The following is a 24,638-nucleotide window of genomic DNA, read 5'->3' as shown; positions in this document are numbered from 1 at the left end:
TGTGTGTGTGCGTGTGCGTGTGTGTGTGTGTGTGTGTGTGTGTGTGTTTACATGCAGGGTGTGTATGCAGTGGGGAATTTCCAGCCCAGTGAGGATCGGTCCAGAAGTCGACCATCTCCCCCGACCCTGAGGGAGCCCCCCCTCTCCTCCCTACCTAATATCAGCCAATCAGCAATTAGCAACAATCACCAAGGTAAGACGTGCCTGCCAGGTGGCTTTTTAGAATTTCAGATTACAACACAGTGACATGTCATCTGCTAGAATACATTTTCAGAAAAAGTACGACACATAACCCACATCATGATGTGATCTTGTGGGTCAGCTTTGCTTATTCCTAAATGTCTGAGTTTGGTCATGCTAATGAGCACAGTCACACTGTGTACAGGCCAATGACTTTGAACAAGGTGAAATGCCACAAAACGGAGTCAAAGGAGAAAATAAATGTTTGCTCTGTTAGGAAAATGCTAAGCACAGAAAACAAGGCATATAATTATAGGTCTTTGCTTACATTTAACCGTTTTTTATATTAATCCGCTACATAAAACATTTTTAGTCATTTGAGCAGTCTTCTATTTTTCACTGTAGTTTAAGATGTCTCTATGCGTAGTGTGCAGCTGGTAGAAGAATAATTGTTGGCATCCAGTTTTTATATTGACTCACAATTATTGACTATACTATTATTATATCATGTATATTATATTATATATATCAGTACAACGGGCCTGTCTGTGTGTCTCAATGTGTTTCACTTGGAGCTAATTTGTTAATGATTCCAGATTGGTAGAATTCCTGAAATGAGCAATGTTGGTGTTGAATGGAGTCTGGGCTAATATACAGTAAAACAAATCAGGTTTACCTGACAGAGTCAAAGCCTGGATCTACCAGCATGCATCCTTTCGGTTTTAATGATTTATGAAGTCCCAGTAACTAGGGGGTGTTCAAGAATATCCTCATGTGCTTTAACACCCCCCTAGTTACTGAGACTTCATACATCATGAAAGCCCAGCTGATGCCCTAAAGCCCTGAAGGAGGAGCGCTATTCTTTACACCATAACCAGTTGCTATGGTGAGCAGCCTCAGATACAGACCTCACCATCAGGGATCCACTTTACAGCTTGAGATTGGCAAATCGAGGCCAACCAAGGGAAGCAATTGAAATTTCCATTGATAAGTCCTTCTTCATAGCTGGGTCAGCAGCACCTTCTGAACCTAACCAACATGTTCTCTTTGGAAGAGGCAGAGTTTCAAGATGCAGAGGTCTGTGGGTAGTTAAGAAGCAGCAAGACACATTTGTGGATTAGATTCGCCCTGAGATGCTAAAGGCCCTTGACATTGTTGAGGCTCTTAGATGTTTTTATAAAGAGGGGCCAGAAGATGTGCTCCAATTATTAGTATTTCACACTGCTCAGCATCCCTAGGAAAGTTTATTGCAGGCTGCTGGAACGGAGGCTTTAAACAACTGTCAAACATCAGAATGAGGAGGGAGGGGTATGTCTAGTTTGGAGACCTCAGAATTGTGTCTCTACTCTTGGTAGATGATGTTCTGTTGGCTTCAGACTGTGACCTGGGTTGCGAGCAAGTCACTGTACCAAATGAAGATCTCTCGGGTGACTCAGGGTCTTGTTCACAATTGATGGTGAAATGATACATGACATGAATAGGCAGATTGGTGTGCTGTGTTAAAGAAAGACCTGAGCTGCAAGACAAAGCTTTCGATCAGTCATGTTCCAATCCTCACCCATGGTCATGAGTTTTGGGTAGTGACAGAAACAATGAGATTGCAAATACAAGCAGCTGAAATGCTGCTCCGTAGGTTAGGTACTTACCCTCAGAGTTAGGGTGAGGAGCCCAGAGACATTGCTTCTTTGCCTCAAAAGAAGCCAGTTAAAGAGGTTTTTCAAGCAGCAAGTTTAACTCGCAGGGGAACCTGGGCTATACCAAAAACTTGCTGGAAGCCTTCTGGCCTTGGAACACCTCAGGGTTCTGGAAAATGTTGCTGAGAAGATGGACGTCTGGACTACCTTTTTTAGCCTGCACCCACTGCCACAAATAAGAGTAAAAAAATTAATTGGATGGATGGATGGATGGATGATGGATAGACTGATGGATGGATCAGAAGTTTGACCTCTCCATGTTGTCCAATTATAGGTCACCACACCCTAGCTCCAAGTCAACCAGAGCCCATCATCACAAGGACCTCTTCCCACACTTTGTCCCCCAACCGACCAGAACCCATCCTGACACGAAGCTCCTCCTACCGAGAGCCCTCGCTGTCCAACCTGAAGAGAGCCAGTGCTGAGGTGGAGGTGATAACTCCATCCAGTCCGTTGGGCAACCATGACAACATGATGACCTTCAGCAGCAGTACACTGCCAAGGTAATATTTGTAATGTTGAGGTAATATTTGGTTTGGAAGGGGAAACAAGGCACTAGAACTTTGCTTACTCATATTACATCATGTTTAGATGTTGTCACATACTCCTCCACCTGATGAATGTTGTTCTGTTATCGGCCTTACAGCTCTATTTTAGGAACAGAGGACTGTATTTTAAGATAAAAAATTAATTGGAAGAAACCACTGCAGATAAGTTGATCCTGTTTACTGCAGTGATGGCAGTTTAAGATCAGACCACATCTATGACAGAAGCACTGAAATATTAATGAGGTTCCTTATTTCAGTACGATACATACAAATGTTAAATGAGAATGCTGAGAATTCCCAGGAAATAACAGGATGTAAATTCACAGTATTTAGCCCAAATACTAATACCTATGAGGACCCTTGGTGGCTCAGTCATTCTCTACCCTGGTCAATCTTGCACATTCATTGGATGTAGCTTTAGCTGTGGCTACATGGAATCAGGTTAGAGGATTGGGAGGATTTTGCAGTGATTCATTTACAAATACTGCCATAAAAGTATGTATTTTGGATGTACTACGCATATATGAAGAGATGGAGGAGACTTAGATCAGAATACGTTTTTGACTCTTGAGTTTATTGACTTTTTTTAATGCTGTGAAATGGTGACTACATTTAGAAGCTCTGATGGAAACGAGAAACCAGCCTTTATGTCTTTTGCTTCAGGGTATGGGTGGGTGAAAAGCTTAGTGTTGATGACGATGATGATGATGATGATGAGGATGATGATGATCAGCAATATCCCACACAGTGGCTGACTCAATCTGTATTGGCTACAGCATATTGGCTACAGCTTAAAATTTTGACTGAAAGGTTTAGTTCATCTTTGTCTCTTAACAGCTTGTCTCATTACAGCTGTCTGTCCTCTGTGTGTAAATAATGTGTGTGTCTGTGTTTATCTTTCATCATTTCCATTGCAGTGTTTTTTTTACAGCTCTTTTATTACCACAAGCGATCTGTCTGCTCACCTGTCATCTTTGTCTGTGGTTTAAACACTGAGGGAATAGGATAAGTGATTCAAGATGAGATAGAAATGACTGTTGATGTGAGGAAGATGCATGTGTGTCTGTGTGGGTCACTGAGAAGACAATTCATTTGAAACACCACACAAAAGCAGCGCTGATAGAAAGATCGTGCGGTAATCTCCAAGAAGAGAGAGGTGAAGGAGGATGAGCCACAAAATGAGGTTGTTGAACCGGCCTCATCCTCAGCACCTGCAAGACATTGACAGTGGTGACCATGCACATTGTCCCTGTGGTCCTGTTTTTGCTCTGTGTCTAATTACTATTTTTTTAAATAGAATTGAAATGGTGCAGAACAACACAGTGAACAGATGTGTTATCTGCTCCCTGAGCTAATTTAATTTCTCTGTTAAAAAAATCTGTATTAGCTCATAGTGATTCTGTACTTCAGACAGAATGGAATCAGAGGAAGTAGCTTTCACACTGGGTCATTTTCTTCAGCACAGACTGTGGTACACGGTGCACTGCTTTGAAGAGACTGACACACTCTAGATTCCACTTTGTTTCCAACTGTTTTAAAGTCGCCACTGGCCTCAAAATTGACAAAAGTGACTCAAAATTCAGCCAGTCGGAGCATGAGTGCACTGAGCAGCACTGTTCACAATACTAGAGTTAATAACTAGACTTGACTGCAGTGTGTTTGCTCTAATCCACAGAAAACCTCTATGAATTTTGAGGTACTCAGTCTGGTGGAAAAACAATGTAATTCCCAAAAGTAATGTCTTTATTTTTGCTCTCAATATAAATTATTCATCTGCAGGAATTAGCATAACATAACTTACAACAATATTTTGAACATTTTAACATCTGTTCAAGGACGTAAAGGTCACAGAATGTTGTCCGAGATTCATTTGAGAGCAAAATGGTCGTTTGTGTGCACAATTTATTAATGTGAGAAAGCAATTTGTTCATTTGGGAGCACAAAGTAGTCATTTGTACACTTGGTTTATTAAGCTGAGAGTTTATTTACAGTTTATTTTACTGAGAGCATGACTTCATAATTTGTGTGCATAAATTAATCATTTGTGTTTCTCAATGACACCCGCTGGGCTCTTCTCACGGATGGTTGTTTCAGCTCATAACATTGCTGTGATTAGCATGCTAGCTGCAGTCAGCAGTGCGATCACATCAATAAAATGCTGAGTCACTCTTGAATCGTCTTTCTTGTTGCTCATAACGTTTCTTTGCCTCCTCCTGCAGGTCCCACGGAGGCTCCTCATTTGAAGAGGGGCGCATCCCTCGACGCCACGCCTCCATCCATGCCTCGATGGACTCCACCCGATCCAAACAGCTGCTCAGCCAATGGAAGAATAAGAATGATAACAGGAAGCTGTCGCTGCAGGTGATGGATGGAATAAGACCAACCTCCTCTTCATCTCCTCAGAGGAACATGGAACTGCGCTGCTCCTCTGAACCTTCAGCCATGGGCCTGGAGGCAGAGCTCCGAGGAGGAACACACCTGCCTTCAATCAGTGCTCAGGAAGCAGAGCTGCGTGCTGGGGCCCATATCCCAGCTCAGTATATGAAATTAGCAGCAAGCTCTGTTCCTATGGCTAATCATAATCACCTGGCCCTCAATGGCAGCACCGGATTGGCTGGTGGGGCCAGAGTGTCTATCCAGTCCCGACCTGGATCTTCACAGCTGGTCCACATTCCTGAGGAGGAAAACCTCACCAGCAGGGATCACGAGAGCGAATCAGAAGACAGCATGATGGACGGGGGTGGGTCAGTGAGAGAAAAGTGGCTGAGAGTGGCCGAGAAGACGACCATCCCCTGCAGGCCACTCAGTGCTGGAGGACAGCCTCGTCTCATGCAGGTTGGTAGCTGTCGGTGGGATGTAAACCAGGGCTGCGTCCTGGATGAGTGTGCTTGTTGCATGGTATATTTCTCTGTCTTCCCTCATTTCCTGTCTGTCTTTATACTTCCAGCCCTTCCCTGAAAGGTAAAAAAGAAATGCGTATTTGGGATAAGCAGCAGAAACTACGAGAGGAGCAGGTCAGCTGACAATGAGGAAGTGTTCCAAAGCTCACATTTCACTGTCATCCTCCTGTTTCCAGGTGATAGCCTTATCCAAACAGCAGGGTCTGCTTCACTCTCCTCGGTCAGAGGATGGTGGCAGCACTGTCAGCTGTACCGGATCCATTCGGTACCGAGCCCTGACGGACCAGGACCCATCACCACCAGCCTCCACCACCGGAGCAATGGGAGGAGGAGGTACTCTTAAGCCAATCACAGCAAATATTCATGTTATAGAAGAACACCATCAGGTGGAGGAAAGACTATATATTTAAAGTGATACATGTAGAACCTTTATGTACAATTCATACAATTCATGCACAAATCCCAAAAAAGACCAAAACCAACAGTGAATGTTTCCTGTGTGTGTCAAAGGATGATATATCTTCTTCCTCTGTGGTGCCATAGAGCTCCAATGTCGTCCAAAAACTATTAAAAACACATCAGTGAGCCACACTCTTATTCCTTCATTACCATGAACACACACACTGTACTACAGCAAGCAGCTGTTTTAGGAAATGACTAAGATCTTCTCTTTTTTTTGATTAAACTTTGTTTTTGTTGTGAAGGGAAGAATGTAGACTAGTACTGAGACACATGGTTGATTTTTGTCTTTTTCTCTGCAGTAACAAAAATAGAATATCACCAGCCTGATCCTTTAAGGTAACAGTTCTCATTCAGGAAGACACATTTGTTACTTTCACAGAATCAAACGATTGATTGGATATATCAAGTTTAACTACGTGCTTACAGCACTGTGGTGGCTTCACACAAAGAATGGAAGCTGGGAAAGGAGCTAGCTTAGTTTTGTGTTTAAGACTGAATAAGGCTTGGGTAGTATGAACCATGGCAAAGAGTGGGACCTAAGTTATCAGACTCTGGATGACCAAGTTTTTGAATTCTCTTCTTATCCTCTTCAGTCTTTAGGTGACATACCTGTTTGCCCAGCTCCTGTTTTGGCATGATGCTGGTGCTGTCTACCTAACAAACTGAGCTAACATTAACTAACAGCAGTTACAGTTCACAGTTCACGGTCTATCATCTTCAGCAAGATGATGATTACTGTTGTTAGCAGTAGAAGATAATTATTGAGTCATTCATTTGTCTTCTTCTCCTTAAAGGTTTGGAAAGAAGTGGCAGCATAGTCCGTGTTGAAGCCCACCCAGAGTCCAGACAACACAAACCTATTGTGAAGCCTCCGAGCACCGACGGTAGTGGTTCCTGGCGATGGAAACCACCAGATCAACGAGCTTCACTGCGACAGTCAGCTTTCACCCTCAACGACCTGAACAGACACACAGACAGCTGTGATTCGCTGAAAGATGGAGGGTCCATGGATGGGCGGAGGAGTGTGGCAGGGACCGAAAGTGAGAGTGAAGGGGGAGGAGATGGAGGGGGAGGAGGAACAGGAGGGGGTGGAGGAGGTGTATACACAAACCATCCACATGTTGTACACCCTTTACATCCCCTTCATCCCAGTAACTCCAACAACTTCCAACACCCCAACTTTAACCCGAACAATCCCAATAATCCTAACATTAATAACATTCACTTCAACCCCAACTCTACTAACTCCAACATGCCGTTCACCCCCACCGTCACCTTTGCTCCTCCTTTCCACCCAAGCCCTCAGGCCATCACCACCATCAGGGTCACCCCAGTGGAGGGAACGGCCGCCAGCAGTGATGGTGGCTCAGACTGCCAGTCGGTGGCCTCATCCAGCCGCGAGTCGACCCTGAGGAGGAAGAGCGGCTCCCATATGGTCCACATCCCTGATCGAGGGCCGACCCCTGACCTCCACAACAACCACCGCTTCTGTGACGACAATAACCGCCTTGACAATGAAAGCAGCAACCGGTTCCACGAAAACCTTCGGAGTTTTCAAGAAAACCCCATCCACCCCAACCACCCCAACCATCCCAACAGGCAGATGCAGGGGATGTATGGCCGTCCCAGCCCAACCCCTCCCCCTACCTTACCCCGCCCCATCCTGACTCACACTCCGCCTCCTACTCTGGGGTTGGCCTATAAAGAATAACACGCTAAGTTCGTTCATTTACACCCGTGATCAAAATGGGCGCCATTTTCAACTAAGATGCTGAGGAAATCTGCTTAAATGTGCCAACCCCCCAGGGTCAGTCAATAGGGGATGGCCACAGACTTGTTAGTCCCACCCATAACCCTCTTCACTTGGCCAATCAGGGCACAGTATATGGCTAATTGTGTCCCTGCAGCATCCCAGCTGGTTTAGTAACCAACCGGATGATTGTTGTCATACTAGGAGACGAACTGTAGGCTTATTAAAACCTAATCGCAATGGGTTCATGATCCACGTTGGGTCACAAGCCAGAGTACAATCACAATTAGCCCTGCCACGATCATCTCCAAGTAGCCAATAAGAAAGGACTATAGTCGTGACCCAGCATATGAGGGTTGAGTTTGATTCAACATGTTTCCTTGTGTGTTTTTTAAATCTTGGACTGCTAGAGACAGCAGTCAGATTTTGTAAATGTAATAAATTGCTTTATAGGCACAACGATAATGGGCTAAATAAACTGAAGAGGCTCCAGCCTCAGTCTGTCCCATAGCTCCCTGCCAGCGAGGATGGATTCAGCCTCATGACTCTGCCCCCCTTTCCTCTGACTGAAAACATTGTCCTCTCAGTATTTATACAGTATATTCTCAGCTGTCATCCTGTTCTCAAACACAGGTAACAATATTGATATATAAACTTTACATCAGATGGAAGTTTGCATTCAAAGCCCATAACTGTGCTGTGTTTGTACATATGATTATGGGGGGCGGGGGGGCACAGTGGAAATGAAATCCACGATCTGAAGTGTCTGGGCTACAAAATGTCCCTTTGGGCAATAACAGTATCTTTTAGTCGATGGTGGTATTGTGTTTGTGTTGCATAAGAACAATATCATGGGGCAAACATGGTGTTTAAATATAGTAAACATTTTTTACATGCTGTGTTTTAATGATGTGCAGTATATGAATTTTTATTCTGACTGTGTAGTAACTGTACACTGACACATGCAGCATGAGAGTCATCTGAACAAACTGAGACACATACACACATACACACACACACACACACACACACACACAATTATTATTTTCTTTGTTTGGTTCATTTGATCAACTCATTGTGCCTCCCAGTGGTGTCATCATGACCATAAACAAAAAGACATCCAACATTTTTTAGGAATAAAGTCAAGCAATTTAGAGAAGAAGGTTACAATGTTATGAAAATAGGAAGAAAGAGGAACATATTACAATAATGAAATATAATTTAAGATAACAAGTCAATATTACAAGAACACAGCCATAAATCAAAGGCATAAATAAATAATAAAAAAATAAAAAAATTAATTTTACACAAAAGTGCAATATTAAAAGAATAAAGTTATGAATGAAAAGTCATAACAGTACATTTTGAAGTATTATAGTAACATAATATATGAGTATTAACATTACAAGAAAAAAACGTAAGAGTAAGTAAGTAATAGAAAAATGTAATTCTACAAGCAAATGTTCCAGATCATTGCAGATAATTTTACAGTAAAATATTATCATAATGTCACAAGAATAGATTCAACAGGCTGTTCTCACCTGCTTACTATAATAGAATATTCATATAAAAATTTTAAAAAGGATTTTACAATTTATTCTGGAAATATTTCTTTTCTCAGAAAATGACTGAATGAAATTTATTTTCATAATGTGACTTCTTTCTGTCAAAACTACGACTTCATGTTACAGTTTCATGAAATTCTTAAAACATGACTTTTTTCTCTCCCTAATTTATTTAAAATCAGTTGTTGACTTGCCTCGGAGCAGCAGGAGTGTGACATTTTACAGAAACTTTGCTTTAGTGTTTGGATGACATTTTAAAGGTCCAGTGTGGGCTCTTCCAAGCGTGGAGCAGGAACTAGTGGCTGTGAAAAAAAAAGGTGAATGGAGTCGTGTAGAAACACGGCAGACTCCGTAGTAGATGATCCAAACAAACAATGAAAACATACTTCCTGCAATCTTCTGCAGATAAACAAATCTGAAACACTGGACCTTTAAACACACTGCGCTGATTACCAGACACAACAGCAGACCACATCTGGACTATTCAACAGACATGACTTCATGATTTTCTTAGTCCAGTGTTTACATTGTTTGTTTAACTTAGTGCCCAAGTGCCATGAGAAGAGAAGTCATGTGGCTGTGGGCTAGTCACATAGATAAACTGTGTTAGAAGAACTCTGCAGTCAGCATTTGATGGAAATCTGCCTGGAAACACAAAGATCCTCATGTTTGGATCACCTACAATTTGAGAAAGCACAAGTGACGGTGGATATTTATAGCTTTGTACATAGTATACATATGATATCTGTTTGCTCCCTCCTCTGCTCAGATGTCTCTGCTTGTTGCATTTGTAGGTGCAGGGCCACGATGGAGATTTAGGTGATGCTGCTGCTGTTGAATGGTGTGGTACAGATCTATTCAAGTGTTTTTAATGGGATGCACAAAAAGTCTGTGAAGAGGATAATCAACATTAGTTATAGGGAGTATTTTAGTTAAACAAGCTGATGAATCATGATTATATGGCTGACAGATGTTTTTAAGTCCGACTCTGCTCCTTCACATGTGTTTTTCTAGCTAACAATAAAGAAAGGACAAGCTTGCAAAGCAGAGACCTGATTGGTCATCAAGAAACACTGACGATGTTTGATGGAAAGGATTCAGGAGGTTTTTGTGCCTGCTCTTGTGGTAACCAGAGTCCAGTTTGTTCTGTGCTTCTTGGTTCTGTTGTTGTCATTTATTCATTTTAGCCAGAAGAGAACAGGCAGCAGACGGTGTGAACGCTTGTCACCTGATTGTTGACTTCATAAAGCAGCATCATGAAGGTTTCATGTAAAACACCTTGCTTAGTTTTGCCAGTTTCAGTTCAAACAGAGATTGATAGGAAGGATCTTCTGGACCAAGAGACCAGATGTTGAATCAGTTGAACGCAGTCTCAAAATCTCATATAGCAAAGACACATACAGCCTTTATATACGTTTGGCAAAGTCCACATCTGGGAGTCCTTTACATTCCTCTGGACCTCCATAACATGTCTAATCTCCTCCACCCTGCAGCTTCAGGTCAACACTAATAAATCCAATTGGTCCTCTCCCAAGATTTCTACCACATGTATGAACACAAATATAGAGGACAGAGATATATTCTATGAAAGACAAAAGTTCCAATATTTAAAGGATGAACAGCATAAAGGAGACGTTGTTGGTTCATCTTACAACTGAATTTTCTCAGTAATGAATTTGATTCACAGCAACTGTGAGGTGAAGCAGAAGTCTGACACTGTAAAGTCGGCTGTGAACAGCTAGGAAGTGCTGACACAATATTTTAATGTTGATGTTAGAGGATATTTTCAGTATTTAAAATGTAGGGTTGATTTTTATGTTGTTTGCCACCATAATGACAAAATCACAGTGAATGTGCCACTGTAGAGCAGCACGAGTTCTATGGAGTGAAATAACATAGACAAGACGATTTTTCGTGTTAAACGACCACAAGATGAAACTCTGACTGTCTGATATGCTCTGTACTGTTCAGCCAAGCATGTTGAAACAAGTTTACACGGTGGAGTGTGAACAGTAGTTTGGATCAAACCTGTGAAACTCTGAAGCGCCTCGTTGTAAAGTTGCCACCTTAAAAGTTCAAAATTATGATCTCCAGGATTTGCAGCCGGAAGCAGCTCGTCCTGTCAGCCTGTAAAGCTAACGTTAACATTAGCTGCCATGGATGGCTGGATTACAGCCAAAAACCTGGTTTCATACACATAAAAGACATCTTCAGTTTTAATAATCTACACATAACCCATCCCTTAACCAAAGCTGCTTTACCTGCCTGAATCTGTTTCTTCATGACGAGCACATTAACTGGCAGGACACAATCATGTTATCACTCTACACAATCTGTAGGAATGTAACCCAGAAAACAACAATCACATCATTATTTTCACATACATAGATCTGATGAAGAGCTGCCGACTTGTCCCAAAGTCGGCTGGGATAGGCTCCAGCCCCACCGTGACCCTGATGAGGATAAGCGGCTACAGATGATGGATAGATTTAATGAACGAGGCCTATTTGTTTATTTTCACCAGATTTCAGTCAAACTGTGTTCAACATGACACAAAGTGTTCAGAAGTATATTTAGATGATGATCAATGTTGTGGAATGTGATTTTGTAATCAAACGCTGAGATGTTTTATAATTTGATGTGAAAGGCATGTCAGTGGAGTCAGTCCAATAAGATAGTAGTACAAATATTTAAGGTGAATGTATCATAGTGTTAAAACGGCACATTTGAGTAAAGTTTGATGTGTTTAACAAGAGCAACAAGGAAATATGTATTGATGAACACTTCATGAGCTTTGTAAGATATGCTGCAGTGGACATGAGAGACACTGATCTGTGTTTGTGAGAGAAACCTGTGGATTATATCCTAAAGGCACTATCAGAACCCTCACAGCATGTTTATGTTCATATCTCATGTTATGATGTCTTCATATTTTTACTATTCTGAAGTAGTATTATTAGTTTCATAATAAGAAGTGACATGGTTGCTGGATTATGGTATTATGGACCCTGTGAGAACACAACTGAAGGATCTGGATCTGTGCTAAAGTATGTATTTTGATAAGAAGACAGCGTCCAGGCAATATGTGGACACAGGTTTCAAGTACAGTGATTACGCTGACCCTCCCCTTTAATGTGCAGTGTGCCCGGCTCCCTGCACACAATGTCATGTTAAGGCCAAGAATGAGCATTAACTGAAAGAATGTCACGGCGCCCGGTCATTACTGCCACAGAGGTAGACCCCCAACAGCTGGAACCAGGGGCCAGACCTGATTCACCCCAGTACAGCACTATTACTATTTCAGCCTTTGACTTTGTAGTAATGACACGTTTTGATTTGATATTTTAATTCTAGTTGTATTGTTTGATTTGAGTTTGCAGAAAACCACAACACTCAAAACCTGTTTGTAGCCTTAATGAGCCCTCTTCCTGATATCAGTTCAGTTCACTTCATTTATGAAAATAATAAATGACAACTACATTAAAACGGGTAGGACTCAGCTGATGTGGACATGAGCAGGGTGGGTAGTGGTTTATTAGCTTCACTTGCGTACAGAGGGTAACTGGGTTGGTGTTGTTTGTTATGCTAGCAGCTACATAGCTAGCCTTCATACTACCTATTGTTACACAATTATTGGCCTCCTGGTTATAACACATATTTCATATATTTAACCAGCTGTTTGTTATAAAAATGTGAATCTGATGAATGTGAACGATCCAGATAATATTTAATATTTGCGTCTTATTTCTAATAATCAGTTATTTTTGTCTTTTTTCTTTCATTGAATCTCTATTATATGATATACAGTACATATATATAGATATATATATATATATGGACAGATATTTTTGATTAGTGTATGTCAAAGAAAACTTTTTATATCTAAATTTGTTGCCATGGAAACCATCTGCACTCACACAGTATGAGTGTATGGTGGGTATACCGTACAGTTAGCCCTACAGCTAGCTGAGAAAAATCTTACACTAACACTGATGGTAGTATTCTGCAACTGCTGCTTGAGGATCCTGAAATCAAATCAAATCAAATCAAATGTAAACAACACTTTGCATTTGTACTGTAAGTCAGCGCACAAAGCTGCTGCTTCAGATCATTTTCTACGACTTTGTGTGACTCACCGCCGTTGCCTCGCGGCAGACGGGTCAGATCAGCATAGCTGTAGGTCGAACATGCCCTCACAACACACTGATGAAAGCAGTTTAGGTTTTCTTCTCATCATACCAGGACTCTACAGGACGGTTGTGAGCAGACTCACTAACTTGTGGAATAAGATCTGTGTTAAAAAAAAACAGAATACTCTTATTCACTTTGAGCATGATATAAGAAGATTGATCAATCTCGCATCTGTAGGGCTGGAGTCAGGTTTTGATTAGCCTAGCTTAGCATAAAGACTGGAAGCAGAGGGAAACAGCTAGCCTTGCTCTGTCCAGATTTTTAAAAACGCACCTCTAAAGCTGACTACCTAACTCTGTACACAAAGACAAGTGTACAAATAGTGTTTGCTTCATGCTCAAACAGTTCATGGAAGCAGATTAGCATATTTTCCCACAGTTTTGCACTGTTTCTTTAATATGATGATCATGTAACTAAAATGTAAGATTGTTATTATAAGATGTAATAAACAGAATCCAGCAGTTACCCGATATTCTACACTGACTCTGTGAAGCTGTCTTATTGGATTCTTGTAGGTTTAGGTTTGATGTTTTCTTTTTTCTATCAGATTTCTACAGTAATCCGTTGACATGAGCTACTCGCTCTTTATAATGATCAAACACAATAACAGTTTGCTGTTTCTATTGCTGTAAATAGACATTTGTATCTTTATACTCATCACTGTATCCTGTGTGTGAACCCAGACTGATGCTTTGGGTTGTCAGCTCGGTGGGAAATGCTAATGTTTAGCACAGACTCAAACACACCCAAACACACCCAAACACACACACACACACACACACACACACACACACACACACACACACACACACACACACACCACACCAGTGTTCAGACTGTAGCCCACTGGTTTTTATGTGTTGGTTAATGTGACTGCAATCACATTTCCAATCGACTGAACCCAGCTGTCATCGGTTTGCTACTCTACAAGACACCTAACAGTTTAATAGAAAGTGGTTATCAAAAGCTTCTGTCATGTGAATACCTTGGACCACCATTTTAGGTGTAATTTTCCATTTTGTTTCATAATCCAGGATATCATTTAAAATGTCTGTTTGTACAAATGCTGAAAACCAGCTGTCTGCTTCAGTCCTGACAAGTTCTATGTTGTTATTTGGTTGTTTTCCACTTTGGAAGTTTGGGATCTTGGTTTTAAACCTGTCTGTTCCATCCATGCTGATAGCTGTAGGCAACATGCACACTGTAGCTGCAAGATCCAGAAACAAGTCAAAGGTATCCACAGTGTAGTGTTCTCTGTAGCTAGCAGCATGATTGGTTAATAAAGAAGTTGCTTGGAGACAGAAAATGATGTCACAACTTGTATCTTGTGTGGTCGCTCTCAGGGCTACGTTTACATGTATACTGTTCATTACTCTATACATTTGATTCTGTTATACCGTAAAGTTATGCATTATTGCAGTTCATAAGAGAACCCTAAAAATAACATGACTGTATCTATGTTACTGGAACATTGGAGCTATTATATATTATTTCATGTAAGTCCAAAATGAGACAACACATCATAGAGAATTGAGTCTGTTTAACTTCATATCCTATCTGCACCATGTCCTATTAGAGTAACTCCAAGAAGCTCTGAGGCTGGCACCACGCTCCAAACTAAATCATTTGTTGAATTCCTACAGGCTAAATAACAAACCAACCATGAGCCAGTTGAGCAGATCTCCTGACCCTGCAGGGCTCAGTATGAGAACAAGAAGCTTCTAATGAAACTGAAACGTGTACATGTAAAGATAGTTACTGATGAAGCCGTCTCATACATTCTTCATGTGTATGCCTACAAACTGTAACGCTGCAACACTTCATAAGAAAACACAGTACACTCCTGTTTTTATTTTCCTTCTCTGGGTGGCTAGACAGATGTGTGGACAGCAGAACAGCTGGAATGCTGGAAAGTACTGACTTTTATTGGGACTACGATTATTTTACTGTGCCATCATATTTGGGCTAGCGGGACCAAGTTGAGGGCTAACTGCAGTGTGGATGAGTAAACTGTGTGACTAACAGACTGAACTGTTGCATCTGAACTGACTCTGTGAACACGTACAACAGTGACAGTGTACTGGCAGTGACAGACATCCCAAGTATCTGTTTTCAGTGGTGTCTCTGTAACAAAATAAAGGTTTGATATCAAACGTGTCTGTCTCACTTTGTACCTGTGAAACGTGTCACCTGATGGTGTATCAGCTTGTCAGAGATACTTTGACAGAGTGCATCTCATTCTGCTGCAGATTACACATCACTACAGTATAGAATACTACTATATAGAATAACCCTGTTTATAGGGTTACTATGTTAAAATCTGCTGTTTGTTTCTGAACCAATCAGCAGTGTCTATTCCACAGATATCACAGATGCTGCAGTGTTCATGACAAATGAACAAAGAAATATGTCGACCTACAGCAGCAAACAAACTGTCGCCATTCTTATAGTATAGTAGTTTTCGTCGCTACTTTTTATGGATGTAGCTACAGGGATGTAACAACATACTGTAACTCCACCTACCAACAATTTTGAATTCTTCTGTTTTTATTACTTCATTTACAGTCAGAGTATGGATGTATGGATGCTATCTTAACACAGTGACTGTGTTTCGGGAGTGATAAGTACATATTTTTGCTCAAGTAATACAACACATACCTACATGTAATACATGTATTACCAGAAATGTTACAGAGGACAACATCTAGGCCCTGAGTAGCAGGTTAGCTAACTAGCTAGCAGGATTGGGTCTGAAATAGATTAGATTAGGAATATCATTGATTGGATTACACAAGAAAATAGAATCTAATCTGAATACTTTTGGACTACTTCAAAACTGAAAACATTAAACATCTCAAAACATTTTCACTACAAAGAAATTCACTGAACGTTCCATCAGTTTCACCACAGTGAAGTCTGCCCAGGCATTCAGTCATTTTAAGACTGCCATATTTTAAAGACACGATAAAAGTCATTCCATGACAATGTAACTATGATCTAATTACACATTTTTCAAATGTCATCTGGGCTGATTATAGTCACAGTAATGTAATCCATTACTATCCAACCCTGTTAGCTACATATGACACCTCTCTTCTTAACATTGCTTCATCAATGAACACTGTATTATATTATTATTATTTATTCATTGTGTTATGTCCAAGGCTAATCTCTCTAAGTTTTTTCTAACTTCTCTAAATTTTCTCTAATCTCAGTTTTCAGGTGATCAGAGGCTCCTCATCATTTCCCTCCTGATCTCTGTTTGGAAGCCTTTAAGAGCTCTGGGTAGCTCCACCCACTCTCTCTCTCTCTCTCTCTCTCTCTCTGCAGCCCGGCCTGCTGCAACACCACCAGCCTCCACAATTTGTCGTTATTGTCATCCTTGGTTTTGACTTTTGGCTATAATAAAAGTTACTTTGGCTGCATTGGTTGTTCTTTGTCACCTGTGTTGCTTCCCAAGAGCCGAAGTCGTAACAATTGTCATGTCTGATTGTTTCTTGCCCTCGTGATGTGATGATGTTGTTTACAGTGACTTTAAAGTTGCCGTGTCAGAAAATCATTATTATCATTAGGTTAGGGGTGTTAAAGATGGTGCTCTGTTTGGTACCATTGTGGTGATGTGTCCTGTCCCCCACCTTGTGTCGTGCAGTCTATTGTTCTGTCAGGTTGTAGTGTGTGTAACCTGACTTTGTGTAGGCTAGTTTTCCCTTAGATCGTTGCCTTTGGTTTTGATTGCTAGCAGGTGCCATTTGTTTAGTGGTATTTGTTTGAGTAATATTTGGTGCTACATTAGTAGCTTCATGGGTTATTTCTAGGCCTACATATTTGACTATGACCTTGGTGGTCATTAGAGAGAGCAATTGTGTTTTGGCCGTTTCGTGTGGGACACTGAGTAGTGCTGTGTGCACTGTGTATATTGGTTAGTGTAAGGTGCAGTTAACCAGTTGTGTAAATGTGAGGAAGTTATCCAGGATGGCAACGCTTGATAATTTCATTAGTGCACCTTCAGAGGAGCTGCTTGAGCAATTAACTAAAGATCGGCTCCTAAAGCTCGCCAGCTACTATGAGTTGCCCTGCTTAAAGCTATGTTGATTGAGAAAGGTGTGTTAGAGCCTGTGCCTCTGTCAGTTTCTCAAGAAATGGTCTCAAAACCTCCTCAAACAGATGTTGCTATTGAGTTGAGGCTTAAAGAGTTAGCCTTACAAGAATTGCAACTACAAGATAGGCAAGAGGAGCGGTTACTAAAAGAGAAGCAAATGCACTTAGAGCATGAACGTTTCCTTAAAGAATTGGAACTTAAACATGCTGCTTTGTCGCGTCCCTCTCATGTTGAGTTGTCTGCATTTGATGCAGCTAAAAATATTCGATTGGTTCCTCCTTTTGTAGAGAAAGATGTTTAGAAATATTTCCCTCATTTTGAACGTGTGGCTACACTTTCAAAATGGCCTGAGCATGCGTGGACATTGCTCTTACAGAGTGTTTTGGTGGGGAAAGCGCAGGAGGCTTACTCTGCTTTAAGCACTGAGCAAAGTACGAACTATGAGACAGTTAAAGAGGCTATTCTGAGAGCCTATGAACTTGTCCCTGAAGCTTATTGCCAACGCTTTAGGAGTCTCAATAAACTTGACAAACAAACTTATGTTGACTTTGCAAAAGAAAAAGAGATCCTCTTCAGTAGATGGTGCAAATCTCAGAAGGCTGAAACGAAAGAGGATCTCAAACAATTGATCCTGCTGGAAGAGTTTAAAAACTGTCTGCCTAATAGCATTTGTACATATATAAATGAGCAACAAGTGTCCACCCTTGATAGAGCTGCTGTTTTGGCAGATGAGTTTAGCTTGATCCATAAGACTGTCTTTGACAAACAAGGCGAGCAAAAAGGGAGAGCTTTGTTCCATTGACCTCCTTTTTCAAAGCCTACGTCGTCTTACCCCTCCTTTACTAGTAAACCAACTGTTGGGGGCACTTCAGAGAAGTCTTGTTTTTATTGTAAGAAACCTGGCCATCTCACTGCTGATTGTCCTGTCTTGAGTAGGACACAAAAATCTAAATCTGTAGCTTTAATAACTGTAAAAAAAAAAAAAAAAAAAAAAACTGTAAAAGGTTCCACTGGAACCTCAGTTATGGAGCATCCAACTCAAAAGAAAGAGTTAGCTGGCTCTTCACCTTTTCTTATGGATGGTTTTGTTTCTTTAGAGTCTGACCCTTCAAATAGGCGGCCTGTTAAGATCTGGAGATACTCTGGAGCTTTTCAGTCTTTGATTCTCAAGGATGGCCTCCAGTTTACAGATGAATCCACTTTGGGCTTTAGCGTCCTGGTCGAGGGGTTTGGAGGGGGTTATCTGGCCTGTCCTCTACACAACCTTGACCTTCAAACAGCTCTGGTCTCAGGAAAGTAGTTGTAGCCATGTGCCCATATCTCCCAATTGACAGTGTGTCCTTCATCCTAGGGAATGACTTGGCTGGGGGTAGAGTATTTACTGCTCCTGAAGTAATTTTATTCCCTGTAGCTATTAAAAGTCCAGATGAGCTTGAGGAGAAATTTCCAGACACCTTTCCAGTATGTGTTACTACACGTGCCATGTTCAGGAAAGACCTAGGCAAAAAATCTGAGAAGAACTTAGGCTTGAACAGGAGAAGGATGCAACTCTGTCTAACTGTTTTGGAGAGGCTATTTCTGAGGATAAACTTAAAGCTGTCTCATGTGGGTATTTTGTGAACGTTGGAGTGTTGATGAGAAAGTGGACATCTCCTAAAATGTCTTGTCAGGATGATTGGAGCAGTGTGTTTCAAATTGTTGTTCCAAGTGCTTACTGTCCTGACCTCTTGCATCTGGCCCATGATCATTGTCTTGCGGGGCATATGGGAGTTAGGAAGGCCTGGAGTGAAAAATGATGTCATGTGTGCCAAACTGTTGGTAAACCTAATCAAAAAATACCTCCTGCACCTTTACACCCCATTCCAGCTTTCGGGGAACTTTTTGAGCATATATTGATTGATTGTGTTGGTCCACCCCAAGTCAGGTAACCAGTACTTACTATCATGTGCATGGCTACTCGGTACCCTAAAGCCATTCCTTTGTGCCGGATTACATCTTCAGCAGTTTCTAAAGCTCTAATTAAGTTCTTCACGGTGTTTGGCCTTCCCCGGGTTGTTCAGACAGACCAAGGGTCAAATTTCATGTCCTCTGTCTTTTCTCAAGTGCTCAAGCAGTTGTCGATCCAGCATTGTACTTCGTCTGCTTATCATCCAGAGTCTCAGAGAGCCCTAGAGAGGTTCCACCAGACTCTCAAGACAATGTTGCTCCTATCAACCTCTTAGACTTTGTGTGTAACTTCCAGTCTAAGCTAACAAAGGCATGTGACCTAGCCAAGAAAAACTTGGAGCAAGCTCAAGTAAAGATGAAGGGATGCTATGACAGGAAGGCGAGGCATCGAGTGTTTTTACCACGGGACAACGTTTTGGTACTTTTGCCTCTTACTGTTCCACTTTGCAGGCTCAGTATAGCGGACCATATGTGATTGACCGCCGGGTTGGTGAGTGTGACTACTTGGTTAAGACTCCCGATCGTAAGCGAAAAACACGCTTATGCCATGTGAACCTGTTAAAGCCTTACTGTGGAAGAAATCAGTGCTGTGTTAAACACTCCAACTCATGTAGGTGAGGACACTGATGTTGTCATTGTTGCAGAGGGCAATGATGTTGTTCCAGAGTATCCTAAGGTTACTGGTGGTCTAGAATTTTCTCAGGGTAGGTTGCCAAATTCTAAAGTTCTGACTAACTTAGAGTTCCATCTTTCTTACTTGGATTCTCCCAAATGCTCTGACATCACTGAGTTGATTCATAAACATCTTGCCCTGTTCTCTAATGTGCCGACACGCACAAATGTTCTTCAGCATGACATTGATGTAGGTGATGCTCCTATTAAGCAGCATCCCTACAGGGTAAATCCTGTTAAGCGACAAATTATACGTAAGTATATGCTGCAGCATGGTATTGCTGAACCCAATACTAGCTCATGGAGCTCCCTGTGTCTGCTTGTTGAGAAGTCGGATCATTTTTGTACTGACTTTTGCAAAGTTAACTCTGTAACCAAACCTGATTGTTACCCTGTTCCCTGACTGGATGATTGTATAGACAGGGTGGGATCTGCAGGTTTTGTTACCAAGTTAGACCTTCTGAAAGGTTACTGGCAAGTCCCTCTTACTGAGCGAGCCTGTATAATCTCTGCTGTTGTGACACCAGACGATTTCTGTCAGTACACTGTCATGGCTTTCGGAATGTGGAATGCACCAGCTACGATTCAGCGTCTGGTAAATAAAGTGTTGAAGGGAGTTGTAGGTTGACCACCAGCCTCCACATTTTGTCGTTATTGTCATCCTTGGTTTTGACTTTTGGCTATGATAAAAGCTACGTTGGCCGCATTGGTTGTTCTTTGTCACCGGTGTTGCTTCCCAAGAGCCGAGGTCGTAACAATTGTCATGTCTGATTGTTTCTTGCTCTCGTGATGTGATGATGTTGTTTACAGTCACTTTAAAGTTGCCGTGTCAGATAATCATCTCCAGGAGAAGGAGAAGGAGGAGGAGGAGGGTGTGTTAATAGGAGCATTTCAGTCTATTAATAGCACACTGAGTGACAGTGATAAGACCTAGTTATTGTATTATAAGGTCATATAAAACTGGATCGGTCTTGACAGAGGAACACAGTGTTTACCGAGGCTGTGCTCACATGTGCTCTCACCGTGGGTGGAAGCAACGACATGAAGATTTTTTGTGGGAAAAGAGAAGCAGAGTAAGAAAGTCAGATAATCGATGACCTGAATACAGAGAGAGAAGAAAGGACAGAGAGAAAAAAGGAAGAGATAAAGGGATGGAGTTTTCTCCTTTACAATCTGTTTTTACCCGTGTTTTCCTCCTCTGTCTCTGCCTCTTTCACTCACCCTCAGTCTCTACCTATTCCCCTCATGCTGCTGCTGCAACCCTGCAATCTCACTTGAGTTTCCATGGCAATACCAGGATGGAGAGCAGAGGGAGCAGGGAGGCTGGGGGTGGGTGGATTGACAGAGACGAGCTTTATTACACATATCTGCGCACAAATGCAATCTGTGTGTTTATGTACTGTGTCTTTATATAGTATAGTGTGCCTAATGTTACTGTGTGCTACGTTTGCACACACACACACACACACACACACACACACACACACACACAGCAGACACAGCTTTGATTGGCTGTTAGAAATTCACCATGGCAACTATGCCAGAGAGCTCAGTATGAGTTCAGCACTCTGAAGCATGTGCACGTGCACACACAGACACACGCACAGAAAATGAAAGTGAAGTGTGTGATCCAGTCTGGATTCAGGACAGCAGAACAGCCAATCAGTGCTCAGTCTGACAGCTGACAGCAGAGGATTCTGGGCTGTCTGTCAGAGGGTGATCAGGAGAAGTGGAGCCTCTGTCTTCATTTCATTCTCTCATGAACTAACAGATTTTAAATCATGTTGATGTTACACTGACTCGAGATCAGGTGAATGGTGTCTCTGTCATTCATACGTCTGTTTTCACATTATGTAACTTTACAGCACTAAGTCACACACCACCAACTATTTGACTGATTCTGGTGAAACTGGATCATGTTTTATGGAGAAAATGTTTTCTGGTTTTCCCTCTGATGTCCTCCAGCTGCTTCACATCAACTCTCTGTGATTTACAGAGTTTATGATGGACAGTGAAGTAAACTGCTGCCAACTGTAGCTGCTGTTAGCTAATGTTAGCTAAGTTTGTTAGCTCGCCTGCCCGGAAGGTGAGCTGTGTTTGTACCACGGAAGAGGTTTTCAGGTCCGGGAGAGAGAGCAGAGCCAGTGTTTGCCTGGCAGCCATTTTGCAGTTTCTTTTGCCTTCACAATCCATCGGTGGTGTTTCAATAGCTACTTTCAGATGTGACCATTCAATCCAATGCAAGAAGTTGTTTTCTCTCTTTCTATGAACTGACATGGCTGACTTTTTGTTATAACTAGTTTGGTGTTTTGTTGCTTGTTTGTGTAGACTATAGATATCATGTACAGAACAGTCTCAGCTGCAATGGTTAAAGTGTGCCAGACTGTGAAGTCAGAAATAGTTGCATGACTTTGCCTTTATATGCACGCCTGCCTAGATGTTTTCCAACTAGTTCTCTAACTGAGTTAGAATGCGTACAGCGTGCACACACTTCACTGTGAGGCAGTGGAGCTGACCACAGCAGCACTTCGGCTAACTAGAGGGCCCAACAAGTGCCCCTGGGTTACACTGTGGGAACAAATGAAGCATGAATGTGCCAGCTTAGGCCACAGACGCATTCTGCTTAAAATGCACTCGGGGTCAGTCCTCCAACCATACTGCTACAAAGAGTTTCACTTTGTTGTTTCCAACTGAGCGTTCACAAAAAGCAACATGGAGGTAAAAGATCAACACCACACTGAGGTCCAGTCTGACATCAAAACAAGTTCTAATAAGATAAAAATCATCCCACGGTCTCACGACTCCCTCTTGAGACTTGCGAAGCACATTAAGCGTAAACCATGAGTGTGTTGTTGAGCAGTAACACAGGCTCTTGTCCTGCTTTAACCCAGCCTGCACTGCAGTGACCCAGCGAGGCCAGCGTGTTGTTTGTCATCAGTATTAAAGCTCAGTGTTTGTTCTGAGGCCATGAGTCACGCTCGGCCAGGCTTTGCTTGTGTGTGCTGCTGCTGCTGCTGTCTGTCTTTCAGACAGGCCAGACACACTGCTGCTCTTCTGTCTGCACTCTGTTTGTCTTTGTCTCTGTGTCACTGATGATGTTACAGTTTTGTCCTGGCACAGATCGAAAACTCAGCTGTCCAAGGTGCACAAACATACAGCACAAATCCACTCATGTCATGGTGTTTGTGGCCATGTTACTGTAACATCTGAGCTCTCAGGATGGTTGGTCCACCTCTTTGGTCCAGACTGTCTCAATGACAATTATATAGTTTACCATGACATTCATGGTCCATACAGAGCAGGTCTAGACTGTACTCTTTATAATATTATCTACAGAGACCAAACAATGCCACCATGAGCAAGCACTTGGTGACAGTGGCAGGGAAAAGCTTCCCTCCTTCCTTCGACTCATGTCCACCATGACCTCTGACTCTCATGACTTTTCTTCAAGCGTCATCATCAGGAAAATGAATGTCATTTGGTTTAAACTTTGGTTTATGGTAAATGTTAGCGTCCTAACATGCTTACTATGATGGTGAACATACATCAGACCTGCTGAGGTGAACCTTTAGCTCAAAGCCATACTGGGCCTAATACTGCATTCACGCTGTGTCTGTGTTTTTTACTTGGTGTTCGCACATTATTCTGAAAGGCGATGTGTGTCAGAAGTCTGGATCTTGATTCAGAGACCAAGTCCTGAGCCCGCAACATTTGTTTATAAATCCAATCTTATGTTGAAGGAAGATATCGGAGAGCTTCAGAGTGCAGCAGAGGTTTTATTCTCTTCACACAAAATAGAATCAAACTTCTTTTTTGTCTCAAAGTGTGGTGTGTTTAGGCTGGGGGTTGGGCTCCATGTGCTCTCTTTGCAGAGATGGGTGTGGTTTGCTGTGGAGCTGACTGCACACACCTGAATCAGATCATCATCGTCTTCTCGAGCAGTATTTAGAAGCTGGCCTCCTGCATGCTCACTGCCAGATTGTCACTGCATAGTTACATTACATTGCATTGCATTGCATTGCATTGCATTGCATTGCATTGCATTGCATTGCATTTAGCAGATGCTTTTATCCAAAGCGACTTACAGAGGAGGACATAAGCTGAGAAAGGTGTAAAGGAGCACAGAGTAGTTGTTAGTTTTGTTAGGCAGGGAAGCAGTCTTGAAAGAGAGAGTTTTTTTTTTAAAGGTAGAAAGGGATGTTGCTGTTCTAGTAGCTGTTGGTAGGTCATTCCACCATTTGGGGACGACCACAGAGAAGAGTTTAGAGTGACCTCGCTTTGCGAGAGGCGAGGGTACAACTAGACGGTTTGTATGAGCGGAGCGTAGCGCCCTGGTCGGGACGTGAGCCTTTAGTAAGGCGCTGAGATAGGCAGGGGCAGATCCTGCAGAGGCAGGGGCAGATCCTGCAGAGGCAGGGGCAGATCCTGCAGAGGCAGGGGCAGATCCTGCAGAGGCAGGGGCAGATCCTGCAGAGGCAGGGGCAGATCCTGCAGAGGCAGGGGCAGATCCTGCAGAGGCAGGGGCAGATCCTGCAGAGGCAGGGGCAGATCCTGCAGAGGCAGGGGCAGATCCTGCAGAGGCAGGGGCAGATCCTGCAGAGGCAGGGGCAGATCCTGCAGAGGCAGGGGC

The 24,638-nt window shown here is 42.3% G+C and overlaps 1 protein-coding gene across 1 annotated transcript in view; it reads left to right on the top strand.

Annotated features, from left to right (window-relative positions):
• The window catches only part of LOC104933488 (phospholipid phosphatase-related protein type 4), a 39,180-nt gene extending 29,524 nt beyond the window's left edge, over window positions 1–9,656 (top strand). Inside the window, exons 7-11 of the mRNA XM_019266778.2 lie at window positions 58–193; window positions 2,149–2,377; window positions 4,642–5,257; window positions 5,499–5,655; window positions 6,579–9,656. Coding sequence (XP_019122323.1) covers window positions 58–193; window positions 2,149–2,377; window positions 4,642–5,257; window positions 5,499–5,655; window positions 6,579–7,495 — 2,055 coding nt within the window. The 3' untranslated portion in view covers window positions 7,496–9,656. The remainder of the gene's footprint in view (window positions 1–57; window positions 194–2,148; window positions 2,378–4,641; window positions 5,258–5,498; window positions 5,656–6,578) is intronic.
• The last annotated feature ends 14,982 nt before the right edge of the window (window positions 9,657–24,638 follow it).

The sequence above is a fragment of the Larimichthys crocea genome, chromosome X (genome assembly GCF_000972845.2).
Source record: "Larimichthys crocea isolate SSNF chromosome X, L_crocea_2.0, whole genome shotgun sequence".
NCBI lineage: Eukaryota > Metazoa > Chordata > Actinopteri > Sciaenidae > Larimichthys > Larimichthys crocea.
The sequence above is the reverse complement of the archived record's forward strand: the minus strand, read 5'-3'. Positions and strand labels throughout refer to the sequence as shown.